Genomic DNA, 15,899 nt, shown 5'->3' with positions numbered 1-15,899 from the left:
ACCAGTGTGGACTGGGTTAGTTTCAGATATACAAAAAAAGAACGAAATGTTCCGTAGTTGACAGAGAAAAGGGAGGATTATATATTTCCTATTCTACCTATAACACATATATTCTGACATTCTCGATTTGTCATTCATTTGAGAAATGAGCCATATTTGCGATTGGTGGATGGCACTTATAGCAGGGCGAATATAGTAGTACCTAGGTAGTGTATGAATTATTGAATTATTGAATTATTTGATATATAAAAGCCATTGCTAAAATCCAGCTTCTCTTTTCTTCTTCTTTTTCGGCTTCTTGAGTGCGCGGGCACCAAAAGCTCCCCGCTCCATCTGGGTCATCGACATACCATCCATAGGCTGACTACTACTGATGTTGAGTCGGGGAGGTCCAAGTGGCTGACTGCCCCATGTTCGGACCATAGGGACTGCCGGAGTCGAAGGGAGGGACTGTTCACGAGTCTGTGAGCGCTTCTTCCGTCTGTTCTTGGATGTGCGCGCCTTTGAATTCCGCGTCTCCTCGTCTTCGGCTCCCTCCCATACATAGTGTTGGGGATTGGTTCCCACCGGCCAGTGTGAGAGGAGGTTTGCCACTTTCCGTGTTGTTGGACGTGGGGTTTTGAATTTGATGAATGCCGAGAGGCCACCGAGGACTGGGACTGCGGTGTACTTCGATTGCTGGACTGGTATCGGGTCCCGTCTGGATCCAGAGGCTCGGCTTTTGGCTATTGATGACTGGCTTGAAGGGATCTGTGATGATAATAATGCGAAGTAGCTCGATTGCAGGAATTTGTTCTGTGCCGCGGCCTTCTCATTTGCCTTCTCATTCGCTCGGTCCTCGACGGGATCCGCGGGCTTGGATAGTATGATGCTATCCAGTGAGGTAGAGGTTTTGATTATGCGTGAAAGGATGAGATCGACAGCAACGCCCCGAATGAGTTTCTCCTTCATGAGTCGTGTCTGCGCGGGGATGACGCGGGGCAGGGTAGACATCCAATCATCGACCATCCGATCATAGGTATTTAGAAGATCCCTGTCTGCTTCGCCTGACAGTTTGGCTGGCATGCCATAACCCCTGCTGGACGGGATTGGTAGAAGCATATACCGACAATGAGCGTCGGGGTCCGGGTGCTCAGGCACGAGTGCTGAGACGAGTCGTTTCAGATCCTCTGCGCTTTCATCGAGACCCTCTGCCAGAACTCTCTTGCCGGTCAATTCAACAAGGCTCCTACCTGGAGGTCGCTTCGATCCATTCTCCATTTCACCTTGTAGAATTGCCGTTAACCCACCAAGTGTCCTTGGTTTGAGCCTTGGTCTCTTCTTTTGCTTTTTCCGACGAATTTTCATATTCCCTGTCGCGATTTTGTAAACGCCCGATAAATCCAAGGTCCATTGCAAGTCCGACTTCGTATTAGGGCGGCCTATTTTGGGCTTGCAACGACGAACAATCGTTCGCTTTGTCGCTGATTCGTCCAAGTCATCCACGATAAAGTCATCGGTGGGTCTGATGTATGATGTCGGAGCATAGCGCCTTCTCAACCGCAAGACACTACTTTCACGAAACAAGTCCGGCTCGTCCGGATCCCCACGCGGGCCCTTGAAAGTAGATTCGTGAACGGCAAAATCGGAATCCATCCAGAAAAGCTTGATCAATGGCAAGTGGGCGTTATAGAAATTCCTACCGAGTGGGCTAACAGAGTGCGCAATCTCTCTAAATACGAATCTGGAGAATCGCACCACGGAGTCGCGTTTAGTTGGCGGTATATCTGCCAACAGGGGCGCATCTAGCACCACCGGCTCGGGCACAGATATAGACTCAGTCTCTTCGTTGGATATAAAGGGACATGGGAATGTTTGTACCAATCGATTGATCTGCGAATACAGAACGAGATACACATCTAGACAGTAGCTTTTAGTATTTGAAGTTCGCTTTCAATCGCACTTGCACATACCTTGGTATACGACTATGTCGCTAATTCGCAGGGTCGTGTCTTCGGGATCTCGGAAGTGCCTCCAGGACACTTGCGGGTATATAGAAAGGCTCGTGTCATCGTCGCCTGGGAGGGCTCCGACATCAAACCACGATATTCGAGTTGTCGTCAGGACGAAGAACTGCGATGGCTTGCGTGGGTTTCTTTGGACGGCGAGAACCCATTCAGATTGCTTTGCCATTCCCAGCTCAACTGTGCGTGGTGGAATCTGGTCATCGGTGAAGGCATAGATTATGACACTGTGACGATTGGAGACAACTATCGATCCAACATTATGGACCCACTCGATAGATGCCCAGCCATCAAGCCGAGGACAACTATGTTTACGTTTGTAATCCCGCAAGGGCAACGAGCCTGATTTAACGAGCTCGACAGCCCAAGTGGACTGCTGGAGTCGCTGCCTGCCGGTGATCTCCCAGACACTCCACTTGCCTCTGATATCTACGATAGCGAACTGTCTCTGATACCAGGGGTTGAAGGTCACGTCGGCATGTGAGAAGCCACCTGTTCGCGACACAGATACCTCCACGATTGGATTCGCATCCAGCCGAGAATTTTTCAACGGCTTGGAGGATCCCAGTATAGTGTCTTCCGGGAAGTGCATAGGCACAGGATCCCACTGGTAAAGAGGTCGGAATATTGTAGTCTTGGTGTGGAGACGAGCCGCCATGAAGACGGGTTTCTCCTCCAAGGGACGTGCAAAGTGTACTTGACGTACCGGTGCGCCACAGTTGGACCATTCAGACATTTCAACGTCACTGATTGACGGAGCACGAAATGCTAACTTTTGTGGAGAAGTCAACTCCAAAATTTCCTCTTCCAGTGTTCGTAATGAGATTATATTACGAGATTCTCCGGTAACAGCCACCGCAATTGGGACTGAGCGTAGTCTCTTGTCATGACGCCTTTGATCCACCGCATAACCAATATCGAAAAGCTCAGATATCTCCGGGTCATATTTCTCGGTTATAGTCGTAACGGTTTTTGACAAAGGTTCAGCGCGAATGGAGGACCATGATGCCGATAAATCGGGGTAGGCGGTTGTGATCAGTTTCCTGGGGTTTTTCGGTGGTACTCTGGGTATTGGTTGAGCTTTGGCTGGGGGAAAAGGCGATGGGATTGTCGTCTTGGTCACTCCAGTATACTGGATCGACGGGGCTTGCGAACATATTAGCTGGTTCGGAGGAAAGGGGACTCAAGTACTTACATCTAGCAAACGAGCGAGTAAATATCCAGTCCTGCTCGTCAGGAAGGTAGATAGCTCGTCCTACGTGCCCATAGTGGAGAGCACTGCCTGGATGTTCATCCATCGGATCTTTCTTTGCTTCTTGCGATCAGTTGAGGACCCGGCCAAAACATGTCGATACTGCAATAGTCAAAGTCCTGTTCATATACATATGCGCATAATGTGAGGATGCAAGAGAGTCGACGGAAAGTCGGGAAGTTTTTTTGGGATTCTCTTATCGATAAGACTCGGAATTGTTACCCAAAACAACCTTGGAACTCTCTGGCATTGTTCCCCGCGTCCTCGACTTCACCACTCACCACTCACCACTCGCAGTTCAATTATCAGATATGACTTCTTCATTTGAACCATCACTCTCGACAAGTGGCATGCGCCCACCCCTCGCCTCGGCGGATGCGCCGTCAATGGCGGACTCATTGCCCAGCATCAACTTTGGATTCGAGGACTTGCGCAATTCCATGGCACAATTCACAGTGAAGTTCGACGCATTCATTGAACGTGGTCGCAAACGGCTCTTGGAGGAACGGAACCAGTTCCACATTAATCTGGCTGAATATGAAGGTATGAGTCGATAATTGAACCCCCCCAAGATTTCCATCGCGTTCCATGACTGCATCCTAACGCAGCCCGTCAGAGGACGAGCGCATGCGACAGCGCGATATTGAGATTCTCAACCTCAAATCACAAACCCACGAACAAACCCTCCAAAAGGAAGCGGCCGAAGCGGCTGAAATGCATGCGGCTATCTCATCTATCACCTTGGAACGCGATGCCCGCCTCGCCAAACGCGACCGTCTGAAGCAACAGATTGCCGAGACTCAGAAAGCTATCAGTCAAAAAGTCGAGGCACAGAAGTCTCACGCACAGCATTTGGATGCACAATCTCGTCTCAATTTTCCGGAGTTGGAGTTTTGGCAGGATTACCTTTGCCTTCGAATTGAAGGTGCTGGTCGTGAGGACCGGTTAAAGTTCGTCTACAGTCATCTATTGGAGAAGGACTGGGAGGCGGAGGCTTGGTTTGAATTGGGCACCGCCAGTCGCGACTACGAGGTTTTCCACACGCGCCCCAAGGTTGATCGGGATGCTTTGGAGCATGTGGTAGATCTCGTCAACGATGACCGAGACTTTGGGGCATTCTTGAAGCGGATGCGCAAGTTGTTTGTTGAGACGATGAACTAAGGACAAGTACAAGGGCGTTTGGGCTATTGTTATTATTCCAATACGAATTTCATGATTTTTTTTAATGCATAGTTCAGTAAGGTTTCCATTGAAATCGTCATAATGCGGTTGCAAGGACATTTCTGCAACCCATGTTCAGCTACTCCTTTTACCCAGTAGCCTCACGGTAGAATGCAATGCTGCGGTTTGCGCCAGCGGTGGCGAACCCTTCTGTCCTCCCGACCTTGGGAAGCCACTTGGCGCTCCAAACGGCTTTATCCGTTTCTGAGTGTGTAGCGACACAGGCCTTGGTCTCCATAGACCAAACCTTGACCTTGCCGTCAAACGAACTTGGAGAATGTCAGCTTGTCGTCATATAAATGCATAGAATAATGACTGACCTGCTCAGAAGGTACTCGCCAGTGTCGCTCCAGGAAAGGGACAAGATCCACGCAGAGTGCCCTGAGAGATTGGCGATTTGTTCACCAGAGGAAGTATCGTACAACACAATGACCTTGGAGTCGCCGGCAGCAGCTAGAATCTTGCTTCTAGGCGAGAAAGCCACAGCTCGTACGGGATTGACCAAGCCTAGGCTGGATTAGAACTTGTATTTCTGCTTGGCTCAGTCAAGTTCACTAACCTAGGAGAGAGATGGGCATGCGGCCTGTTTCAGTGCTGAAGATGTAGACTGCACCGTCTTCATGACCTGAAGCAATCAATCGACCATCGGGAGACTAAAAGACAAAGTTAACAGGGGTCAATATATAGCTGCAGGATCTGAAATCTCACCAAGTCGATGCAAGTACCAAAGTTGCCTCTGGTCTCATGGTCACGAATGCGAGTGCCATCGGCACTCAAATCCCATACATTAATGCGCCCCTCCTGCGTGACACCAGCAAGATACTGGCCATCTTCAGAAATAGCTATGGCCCAGGCATCGGCACCTGTGAGGTCCGCTGTGCTCTTATTAGGCCCATTGCACCCTGCGGGTTATCAAAGAGGGGTAGTGCTTACCAGTCAGTTTTCTGTCTGCAGTCCAATGGCCATCCTCGCAAGACCAGGCCTTAATTTCACCATCAAATCCTGCGGTGATTGCACGGGAGCCATTCCCATTGATCGCGATATGATGGCAGCCAATGGTGTGAGCACCATCAATGGACTGCACCAGAGGAAAGTCAGCGTCCGTGGTGGAATGTACTTTGATGGACGAGGCACCCGAGACAGACAGGATCTGCTTGTCGGTTATAGCCAGCGAGAAGATATCAAAAATGTGCGCTGTAAAACAGATATTAGCCAAATCATGCTGCAGGGTATATGCGGACCAGGAAGCCCACCATTGTCCGCAGAACCTCTCGAGAGGTATTGTTTCGACTAAATATATCACTTAGCGACGACATCCATTATTATTATTTTCTTTTGGGTTCGATCTTACCATTCTGATGATGCCGAGCTCTCTCAAGGCTGTGTCGAGACTTTGCTTGCGGAGGAACAATGACGTTGGGGCCCGAAGGCCCGTTCCGCCTTTATCGCCGCTTTTTTTTTTGTTCATTGCGATAGACACGTGAAGATGGATGGTTACTGTGTTATATCTTCTCTAATGGGCTAGTCTCTCTACAATTGGATCGCAAGTAAAGTAATCACTGTTAAAAGTCATTCAAGGTCGAGATAATTTCACTCTGTACTTGATATCGACTACCTGTATCAAGTACCTCCTGTCTTGACTACATGACTACAAATCTAATATCGAACTAGGTAGAGACAGACATGCTTATATATGTATATAGAGTAGTAAAGTCCGTAATAGCAAAATAGCACGAACAGATTACTTCCGGTTACTTCCAACTGGACCATCTGTATCGGCATAACTATAACATCGACAATCGTAGTCCATTTGCTCTTCAGATCTACATGGAAAGAGGTAAATTGAAAAAGATCACGTTCAAATTCGACCTACTAGGTCGAATTGTTATAAAGTCATATTGAAACATTTCCCCGCAAAACCCAGACGCCAGTTGCCATGCAGCATGTATCCACAACCAATCCTAGAAATACAATCTTTTTCTTTTTGGAGTTCGAGACTGGGATTTCAAGAACGTTGATCCTGATTCTCCAAAGACAAGCCCTCCTTTCTTTGCAGTGCTCTCTCATGCCATGTCCAAGGTCCTCCACGATTCCTTGATGTCTGTGGAATAGTCAGCTTTTCTGCAATAACCATAATCCATATGTATCCAGCTTGGACTCAAATCCTACCTTTAACACAGTTCGGGCAGAGAAGATGGGCACGCTTGATCTGGCCACAGCCCGGGCATTTATTAAGACTCTTCACGTCTTTGAGGGCCTTGCCGGCCATTTGTCGGTGACGCTTCTTCATGTGGGAGGTCTTCTTCTTAGGAACGGCGCGCAGAACGGAATCCCAAAGATCTGACAGCAGGGATGGGATATTGAGGGAGATTGAAACCGGTTGTAAGAATCTGGTCGCGATGGGTGTGATCGGGAGGAACCGAGCGAGTCGGGGGAATTGGAGTGACTCGGAAAGAAGGGAGCGCGACATGGTTGCCGGAGCGAAAGGGAGGAGGCGCAATGCCATAGTGGAGATCGTTTCGAGCAGGAAAAGAAAGGGTGTGGTTAAAACCGGTAGAGCTATCAACAACCTTGGGAAGGTCTGGAAGCAAAAGAGGGAAGATTGGTGGTTTTCTCGTGGGGAGACACTAGTCCGAATTAGGCATAGCCCACCCCTGAGTTCGGAAAGAGGACGATAATAAGGGGTGCTCTTGCTTCAACATACCCTAGGTACTTCTCTTCTCTCCGGGTCTTTTTTTTGGGATTACAGGGCTTCTGTTACTGTTTCCTTCTTAATCTCTCCTCCATTCATAATGGCCGCCGCTACCACCGCAGCTCAGGCTCAACAGCCCACTGTTTTCCCCCATAGCCATGTCGGTTTTGACAGCATTACCTCGCAAATCGAGCGCAAGCTGTTGAAGCGTGGCTTCCAGTTCAATGTTATGTGTGTCGGTATGTGTTGGGCAATACCTCTGTAGGTCTAAAAGCCTCAGCTAATGCTCTCACGCGTTAGGCCAAACTGGTCTTGGAAAATCGACTCTGATCAACACTATCTTCGCATCCCACCTGATTGACTCCAAGGGCCGTCTGACGCCCTCTGAGCCCGTTCGCTCCACCACCGAGATCAAGACGGAGTCGCACAGTACGTTTATTATCGGGAACTTGCTCTCGAGGCGGAATAGCTGACGAGTGCCTAGTTATTGAGGAGAACGGCGTTCGTCTCCGCTTGAACATTGTCGACACACCTGGTTACGGTGACCAGGTCAACAACGACCGATGGTAATTGGAGCCCCATCACACTGCAGCTACTAGATCTAAGCTAATCATGATCAGCTGGGACCCAATTGTCAAGTACATCAAGGATCAGCACTCAGCATACCTCCGCAAGGAACTCACCGCTCAGCGTGAGCGTTACATCCAAGATACTCGCGTTCACTGCTGCTTGTTCTTCATCCAGCCCTCCGGCCATGCGTGAGTTTGCCCCGCCCATTCCTTGGCTTCCTTGGGGAGCTCCTGTGGACTGACCTATTGACCCCACATAGCCTCAAGCCCATCGATATCGTTGTTCTGAAGAAGCTGTCCGATGTCGTCAACGTTGTTCCCGTTATTGCCAAGTCCGACTCTCTCACCCTCGAAGAGCGTCAGGCGTTCAAGGAGCGCATCAAGGAGGAGTTCTCCTTCCACAACCTGAAGATGTACCCTTACGATAATGACGAGCTCGATGATGAGGAGCGTGCTATCAACGCCCAGATTAAGGTATGCTTTACCTAGGCAGAGCTGCGATAACTCGATATTAACCTCTAGCTACAGGACATCATTCCTTTCTCCGTTGTCGGCAGTGAGAAGACCATTGTTGTCAACGGCAAGCAAGTTCGCGGCCGCCAGAACCGCTGGGGTGTTATCAACGTCGAGGATGAGAACCACTGTGAATTCGTCTACCTGCGCAATTTCCTGACCCGCACCCACCTTCAGGATCTGGTCGAGACTACCAGCCAGATCCACTACGAGACCTTCCGTGCCAAGCAGCTGCTTGCCCTGAAGGAAAGCAGCGCTGCCGGTGGCCACACCGGTGGCAGCCGGCCCATCAGCCCCTCCGCGGACCGTGAGCTGAGCCGCAACTCCCAGCGCGCAGCCATGAACGGATACTAAACTCTGTAATCTTTCATTTCTGATGCGAGCGCTGTGACCGTTGCGCGACGGCCCTCTCCGAAAACTTACTGTCCTCTTTTGACGCCAGCAGGCCCTTGCAGATATCCCATTTCCCCTTTCTTTTGCGTTTGTTTTTTCTTGTTTGTATCCTAAATCCCATCTTGTGTCTTCTCGGAAGAACCATCGAGCTTGTATTGCCGGGGGAAAAGAGAATTGGCACTTCAGTGCTCGTGCCATCTCTGGTGCTTTCCATGTACTTAGTTTTCTTAATTAACTTGACGAGAGAAACTTTTATTCTTGGATTGAAAGATGCCAAAAGGGGCAGTTGCCTCGCTGGTTATGACATCAACTAAATCGCATTTCCTATGCGTAATGTAGTAGTATACTATTGCGCAGCACCGAACTTACCACCGTCAACAACCCAATCCCGCAATTCAGCATACGCTTTCTCTAGATCGTCGTTAACCACAATCTTATCGTGAGCCGCGGGTTGGTTTGCATACTCAAGCTCGTTGCGAGCTTGAGTAAGTCTTCTCTGTAGAGATTCTTCGGTCTCAGTGCCACGACCACGGAGGCGCTGCTCCAGCACCTCGAGAGAAGGCGGCGCAAGGAACAAGAAACGCTACAAATCATTAGTAAAGAAACTCTCCCATTATCGGATTTCCTAGGACACTTTACCGCATTAAGATCCGTCCGCTTCACCTGCTTGACTCCTTCCATCTCAATGTCCAGTATGCAGATACGCTTCTTCTCGGCAATGTTCTTGACAGCCTGGACCGACGTCCCATAGAAATTCCCGCCAAATTGAGCTGCTCTACCGGTTAACGGACGCCCGACTTCTTATAGCTAGCAGTGTAACCAACCATGTTCAATAAACCCGTTCTTAGCCACTAGGTCGAGGAAAGCGTCTTTTGTGACGAAGTTATATTCACGGCCATCTTGCTCGCCAGGTCTCGGGGATCGTGTAGTTTCTATTCAGGGAAACGTGTGAGCAAAGTCGTTTGCGAATTCGTTCCACTCCCCTTGTCGCTTGTATTGGCACTGACCCGAGATAGAGAATCCAAACGTATCAGGATACTCGGCGAACAACCTCTTGAGCAGAGTCGACTTTCCAGTCCCCGATGGGCCTGAAATCACAATAGGGCGGTATGCTTTAATATAGAAGTAGTCTTGTCAATATGTCTGCCTCGCACGGTGGGGTTATGTTCTGCCATGAAGCATTCTTTACTTACCGGAAGCCATTGTATATGCAGAGTGAGTCGCACGAATAAATGGCTTGTAGAACGCTGAGAAGGCACGGAAAGAGAGTGGCATATAAGGATAATTAAAAAGAAAGAAAAAAAGAATAGATCGATTAATTTAACTGACGGCTTCGTTCCGCCCAAATACAGCTTAGCTTATTTATGAAGGCGGAAATCACCTGATTGGCTGTTTCTTGGCGCTTCCGATCATATATAGGTAGGTAGGTATAGATGTATACTTGCTATACATACATGCAAGGCAATAATTGAAGATAAAAAGGACCATATTCTATGACTTTCTCTGCTTTATACATACCATTTCTGCTCTTATTATTTGGGAGGCCCTTGCTGGCTTCCTCGTCGCGATGAACTCATATTACCCACCTCCGCTTCCTGCTCCAGGAAATTAGACCATAGTTCGGCTAGTGTTTCCTTGCTAGAGGCACCATTGTCCATAAACTCCGTTGCCAGATTGGGCGTGCTCGGGGTGCGGAGGGGAGTGCCAGGGACTCGGAGCTTCCCAGGCATACTCGAAGTCCCTGGGCGGGCAAGGCCTGCCTGTTCACGTTGCTCTGTTTTGAATAAATCAGATGGGCTCCATAAATTCGGCGTTTGCAAGTTTTGTAGTTACTCACCATCGTTCCAGCCTAGGAGGGCAGCAATCAGTTGCAATATTTGGAATTTCTTCGGATCAGATCGGTCTAAAGCAAGGAAGTGCAGGAAATGGTTGGTGACAATATGCCTGTATATGAAGTCAGCATGTAATCGAGGTGGCTTGAGGTAATAAGGACGCAGGTATACCTGTCAACATTATCCTCCGGCTTTCCTTTCTTGAGGAATCGTAGGGCTTTCGTCAGATGGTCATTCAACGTGACTGCCTCATGCCGTAGCTTGCCAATGAGAAGGTTCTTCTCTTTGACCTCTTTCTCAAATGGTCGGACTCGCTCAATCTCTTCTTTCGCATTCTGGAGAGCCTTATCGGCGTCAGTGGCCTGCTTCTGTGCTTCCCGCAGAGAGCGTCTGAGGTCCTCGAGTTGAGAATCAGAGCTCTCCACAAGCTCTCGCAGCTCTTGCTTTCGCGCCAATTGAATTTCCTGCAAAGCCCGCTGAAGGCCGTCAACTGTTGACTGTTGGGTGTCACGTTCATGGGTGGCCCGTTCATAACCATCTCTTAGACTGCTAAGCTGCTCCTCCAGATCCGCGACTTTCTCGTTCAAGTTCTCCCGGATAGATCGTTCCTCCATGGCAAGAATTTCCCAATTATGCATAGCCTCCTTCGCTTGCTCAAACTCCGACTGAAGGTACGACTCTTGCTCGAGCAATTCTTCCTTCTCCTTCAACCAATTCTGTTGGGATAAGTTTGTCCGGTCCCGAAGAGTAGACAGTTCCTTCTCTTTCTCTGCTGAGTCCTCCGATAGTTCTATCAGCTGGGTGGACTTTGAATTGAGCTCATCCTTCAAGTTGTTGTTCTCATCTTCGAGGTCTTCGATTTGTGATCGCGCTAGGGCCAATTCCTCCTGTAGGTCAAGATTAGCCAAATATTACGAGTCGTGAATTCTGATCCACGCACAGCATCCTCTTTGAGCCGCTCCCCTAATTGCGATTTGATGGTGTTGACTCGTTCCAGGAGCATCTGAAACTGCGTTTCCGCCTGCTCCTTTTTGTTTTCCGCGTCGTCCAATTTCTGCTGCAGGGCCTCCATGTCTGCGGTGTGCTTGGACTGAATCTCTTCCAATGATTTTCGCATGTCGGCTACTTCGGCGCGTAACGAGTCGCGATCTCGGACAAGTGCATCGAATCGGTCCTTTGGCTCGGTGCCATCGGAAGCAGGGTCGGAATGGATATCGGTTCCTGAGGGGACATCGCTAGTAGCCACGGGCCCCTGGTTATTCACAGACCGATCTGGTAGACTGCCATCTATCGTGTTAAGCTTGGCGCCGTTGGATTCTGGCACTTGTATGGGGTCCTCGTTGGCATCATGGGGCTCGTTCTTGTGAGGTCTCAGCAAAGGTGCAATGAGAATTAAGGGGAAGTTCACCACATACATCTGTGTCATCGTGATCGCCTGGCGCATCCTCTGCATGCTCGTCGGCCTTGGAGTCGGCTTTGGCTTTTGCGGCCTTCTTCTTGTTCTTCTTGGACTTTGCGCCTTTGCGGGGGTCAGTGTGTTCCAATCCATAGAAGGGATGCCCTTACTTGGTGTAGCAGACGGTGGATTTCCCTCACTCATGCTGTGTGGTGTTTGGAAAGAACTTTGGGGGAAGATGGTGAATTCCTAAGGTTACAAAATACAGGGTAAGCTGTCAACACGGCTAGCGCCCTTTCCGCCCTCCAGGGCTATGCCTAGATGATTAATCTATCTCCATTACGACCACTTCTCCAGGTCTTTTCCATTCTATTTGCACTTTTAGCTCTATCCTTATTTGACCAGCATCTACCTCGATATCTTTGGGTCTTTTATCGTTCTGTACTTATGCGTATGGGGCACACTGCGGGCCTGTACAATTATAGTTCCCCCATTGTATGCCAAGCGAATTCGCCTATGGTGTATGTCCACTGGAAAAGAACCCTACGAATCTTACGACATTATGTAGGATATCGATAGTTAGTAAACTCCTTTCCCTATCTCACTATATCTTATTGTATATGGTCTAAGTGAATAATAAAAAGCGGTATGAAGAGGGATAAGGCATAGGAGCAAGACTGCTTTCTTGTACTCATATCAATTGCCTTCCGTAATATGCGAACGCAGAATGTAGAGGGTATAATTTTCACTTCGCTGTTCAAGGTGACACGTAGGCAAAGGTTCTATCTTCGGGGGAAGACTGTAATGCGCATGCATCACATGAAGTCGTCGAGGAAATCCTCGTCACGGTCCTGGTTGTTGCTGGCCTCCATATTCTCTTCCGTGAACATATCATCATATGCATGATTTTTCTGCCACTTGAGCTGTTCATACTCTTGCTGCTTCTTCTTTTCCTTCGCACGCTGTTCATCTCGGGCCTTGCGGTCACTGCGCTGCTTCTTCTTCATGTCCTCTTCCTTCTCGGCTCGGAGATCGGGGAATTTCTCGACTCGGGTCTTGTTCAACCGGTTGACAATTGGGTTCTCGCGCTGCTTAACATAGATCTTGCGGACCAGCTTGTGATTATGGAATGTGACTTGACCGGCCGCCATTGACCCGTCTTTCTTCAGGTTTGACCATGGTGTGTAGATGATGGTGATATTATCCTTCTTGTTCCCTTTATATGGAAGTCAGTCTTCCACCGATACCAAATGCTTGGATACATGTCGAGGACTGACCTTCAATGGAGTTCGCCTTGGTGAGTTGAGCGCAGTCCTCTAGAAGCGGTTGGGCGATGTTGTCCCACGTTTCGCCTTCTCGAAGTCGTACATAGACGTGTGCACTTGACAGATTGTCGACGTGGAACTGCAAGTGTATAGAGGTGTTAGGGCAGTTGGCGCTGTCGCAAGTCGGAGGGGGAAAGACTGACCCTGTTGCGCAAGAGTATCAGTCCCAAAGTTCTGCAAGTATATACGGGGGAAACATACCAGACATCATTGTCCAATCCATATTTTATGAGATCCTCGTCTGACGGTATTGTTAGAAAGGTTATTCCCCTAGGATGACCAAGTCGGTGGCATACTCTCGAATTTGTCCTTGCCGACATAAATAAAGGCGGAAGGTTCGACGACCGTCGACGTGAAATAGAAAACCATAGCAGCAAAATCCGAGTTTTGTTCTATTCAAACAATCTTAAGCAAATCGGGTTGTCACAATTCGTGATCGGCGCACATCAAAAGCTGAAATGGCTGGCGGGGGAATCTTTATCTGACTATCTATGGCTTAGTCAGCGGTATAGATCTCGAAGCCGGAGAGATCCATGGATGTCCTATTCGTCCTCGAAATGTCGAGGATTGAACTTGGGAAATTTTTATTGCCAATTCCTAGTCTAGTCAAATGAGCTTGACGTTTTATGTTGATATAATATAGAAACACCTGCATCCGGGCACTACAAGTGTAGTTATCGTTCGTATAAAAAAGTAAAGGAAAGAGACCGAGTAGTTATGTTGTAACACTGTCTAGACATACGGGAGCAAGATGAGTAAAAAAGGGGCCCAAGTGCGAGGATTTATAATTGATATAAGAACTATAGAACATTAAGGATAGTACGTAAGAGAGAGCCCAAGGGTTGTTCATCAGTGTCAAGCAACAATCAAAGGCAAAGGATGGACCTGAGCCATTGAATGTAAAACATAGGATACTGCTACATTCCCAGGTTGGCTTCAGTGGTGAATATCGCCATTCAAAAGCAATTGGCGCAATTGATCAATAAGAACATTGCGTGTTAGGATAGTTCATTCTCTCTGCAAATAGACAGATCGGAAAGGTAATGATGCCTGCCACCAGTGGCTTAGAAAAGTCACACTGGTCACACTGCTTATTCTGTCTGAAAGACAGGATGGAGTGGTACCTCAGGGTTCATATAGGCTATAAGATTCACCATCCCGGGTTAGTGTTCGGGATCCTGCTCCCCTATCTCCAGATTGTCAGCTAACGAAGTCGTGCCACATCTTCATGAATACCGCGTTGTGCCGGCTGTTTTAGCTCGGACAATGTGATCTCGAAATTTGAGGATACAAAATGCAGGCCTGAAACTTCACAGCGACTTCCAATCTGCATCTGACGCAGTATGTGGCACGATTGTTGCATTTAGGGAAATTCCTGCAATGTAATCCAAGCTCGCTATTCCATAAATTGCCGTTCTGGTCCAAACCCCAGAGCTGTATAGATTGAGAGTGTATAGAGTGTAAAGAGTAGAGAGAAAAGCAAGAAGAAGTTGAGAAGTAAAGGAGAGGGAGAAACCGGACATTTAAAGTTGCGGGACCGTTCCAGGCACAAAGGCGAAAGGCACAAAAACACTTTTTTCTTCTTTTTGTCTCTCTCTCTCTCTCTCTCCCTCTCTGGAACACATCTGAGGATTCTGAACTTGACATCCTCTGGAAATTTTGATGTTTTGATCCATCTGGATCTGGTCCAATTACGGTTCTTAGGGCTCTATAACTATTCGGCAAAGGGCCTCATTCAAGAAGCAATGGAATTAAGTGCGTCATTTGATGTTGACGCGTTGCCTCTATCGAAAGGGGTAAACAGACAAACCAGAGAATATATGGGAAAGAAAAGAAAAGAGGAAAAAAAAACCAAAAAAAAAAAAATTCCCCCAAAAGGCGAACGCCTGAATACCTCGGGATTCATACAGAATGTGATTATGTGACCGGACTGCATCGGACAGCCCTGGAGCATACCCGGCAATTTTAATATTCCGAGAAGCACGGCGTTTTGGTTTCGGGCGAACCCCTGGAACAGTTAACTATGAGAAAAAGAAAAAAAGAAAGAGAACTGTGTGATGTCTCGGCCATTGAATGGTGGGATCGAGGCCATTTCACCATAAATCGAAAGCATGAATCATGTGTGAGTGAGTGATCTGGAAAGGAACACGCTAACGCAGTGTTTATACTATATCAGACTCAATGATTGGAATGTTTCGGGGATCCAAGGCCCACGAGCCTCAAAGGACCGCAAGGACCGCAAGGACCGCATCCGCAAGGACCACAAAGGACCACAAAGGACCAGGACTCCACTTAACTGATGCACCGGACATTGCTCTGGGGCCATGAATGGACCTTTCCTCCGACCGCAATTGGTTCCTCAGAGTCGACGGCTTTAAGCGACCTTGACCCTTGAACCCTATAACTCATTGACGAATCACCGGGCCGTTCAAAACGGTTTCCGCCGTCTCCACCGTCTCATCTGGTTCCCAGACGGCTTAGTTTGATGCTAGCCCGGAGCATGTCATTAAAATTGCCCGAGAAAACCGTTATGCCAAGGGAGAGGCGGCGCAATCCCGACAAACTACACCCTGGCCTTATGGATTATGTGTCTTTCCAGGTCTCAACGGTGGTCCCATCCCAAGTCTCTCCTCTACTCCGTAGAGAACATATCCACTGTGGACTATCTTTCCGCTTTGGACCTCTTGAAACTCCCAATTTCGG

General features: G+C 48.5%; 8 protein-coding genes across 8 annotated transcripts; 2 read left to right on the top strand and 6 right to left on the bottom strand.

Moving 5' to 3' along the window:
• Window positions 1-258: 258 nt before the first annotated feature.
• Window positions 259-3,301, bottom strand: N7489_003783 (uncharacterized protein; the record flags this gene model as incomplete). Its single annotated transcript, XM_056709535.1, has 3 exons — window positions 259-1,898; window positions 1,953-3,149; window positions 3,199-3,301. 3 exons carry the CDS (start codon window positions 3,299-3,301, stop codon window positions 259-261), a joined length of 2,940 nt encoding a protein of 979 aa, XP_056567956.1.
• Window positions 3,302-3,566: 265 nt separating this feature from the next.
• On the top strand, window positions 3,567-4,416 carry N7489_003782 (kinetochore Spc25 family protein; the record flags this gene model as incomplete). The annotated part of the gene is made up of 2 exons (XM_056709534.1): window positions 3,567-3,798; window positions 3,872-4,416. The coding sequence occupies 2 exons, from the start codon at window positions 3,567-3,569 to the stop codon at window positions 4,414-4,416; spliced, it is 777 nt and encodes a 258-aa protein (XP_056567955.1).
• A 148-nt stretch (window positions 4,417-4,564) lies between these two features.
• Window positions 4,565-5,830, bottom strand: N7489_003781 (SKI complex subunit WD repeat protein SKI8; the record flags this gene model as incomplete). The annotated part of the gene is made up of 7 exons (XM_056709533.1): window positions 4,565-4,745; window positions 4,797-4,983; window positions 5,036-5,129; window positions 5,185-5,351; window positions 5,410-5,670; window positions 5,730-5,766; window positions 5,828-5,830. The coding sequence occupies 7 exons, from the start codon at window positions 5,828-5,830 to the stop codon at window positions 4,565-4,567; spliced, it is 930 nt and encodes a 309-aa protein (XP_056567954.1).
• A 701-nt stretch (window positions 5,831-6,531) lies between these two features.
• On the bottom strand, window positions 6,532-6,982 carry N7489_003780 (mitochondrial 54S ribosomal protein bL32m; the record flags this gene model as incomplete). The annotated part of the gene is made up of 2 exons (XM_056709532.1): window positions 6,532-6,577; window positions 6,646-6,982. The coding sequence occupies 2 exons, from the start codon at window positions 6,980-6,982 to the stop codon at window positions 6,540-6,542; spliced, it is 375 nt and encodes a 124-aa protein (XP_056567953.1). The 3' UTR covers window positions 6,532-6,539.
• A 286-nt stretch (window positions 6,983-7,268) lies between these two features.
• aspD (septin aspD) lies at window positions 7,269-8,604 on the top strand (the record flags this gene model as incomplete). The annotated part of the gene is made up of 6 exons (XM_056709531.1): window positions 7,269-7,407; window positions 7,469-7,597; window positions 7,653-7,734; window positions 7,789-7,926; window positions 7,998-8,211; window positions 8,266-8,604. 6 exons carry the CDS (start codon window positions 7,269-7,271, stop codon window positions 8,602-8,604), a joined length of 1,041 nt encoding a protein of 346 aa, XP_056567952.1.
• Window positions 8,605-8,989: 385 nt separating this feature from the next.
• Window positions 8,990-9,470, bottom strand: N7489_003778 (guanylate kinase; the record flags this gene model as incomplete). Its single annotated transcript, XM_056709530.1, has 3 exons — window positions 8,990-9,226; window positions 9,283-9,375; window positions 9,435-9,470. 3 exons carry the CDS (start codon window positions 9,468-9,470, stop codon window positions 8,990-8,992), a joined length of 366 nt encoding a protein of 121 aa, XP_056567951.1.
• A 705-nt stretch (window positions 9,471-10,175) lies between these two features.
• N7489_003777 (putative Golgi matrix protein) lies at window positions 10,176-12,075 on the bottom strand (the record flags this gene model as incomplete). Its single annotated transcript, XM_056709529.1, has 6 exons — window positions 10,176-10,417; window positions 10,481-10,587; window positions 10,647-11,362; window positions 11,416-11,835; window positions 11,891-11,994; window positions 12,042-12,075. The coding sequence occupies 6 exons, from the start codon at window positions 12,073-12,075 to the stop codon at window positions 10,176-10,178; spliced, it is 1,623 nt and encodes a 540-aa protein (XP_056567950.1).
• A 611-nt stretch (window positions 12,076-12,686) lies between these two features.
• Window positions 12,687-13,565, bottom strand: N7489_003776 (uncharacterized protein; the record flags this gene model as incomplete). The annotated part of the gene is made up of 4 exons (XM_056709528.1): window positions 12,687-13,087; window positions 13,149-13,309; window positions 13,398-13,437; window positions 13,493-13,565. 4 exons carry the CDS (start codon window positions 13,563-13,565, stop codon window positions 12,687-12,689), a joined length of 675 nt encoding a protein of 224 aa, XP_056567949.1.
• Window positions 13,566-15,899: the final 2,334 nt, after the last annotated feature.

The sequence above is a fragment of the Penicillium chrysogenum genome (genome assembly GCF_028827035.1).
Source record: "Penicillium chrysogenum strain IBT 35668 chromosome Unknown utg000002l_segment0_segment0, whole genome shotgun sequence".
Classification (NCBI taxonomy): Eukaryota; Fungi; Ascomycota; class Eurotiomycetes; order Eurotiales; family Aspergillaceae; genus Penicillium; species Penicillium chrysogenum.
Note: the sequence above shows the minus strand (reverse complement) of the source record. Positions and strands in the feature narration are given on the sequence as shown.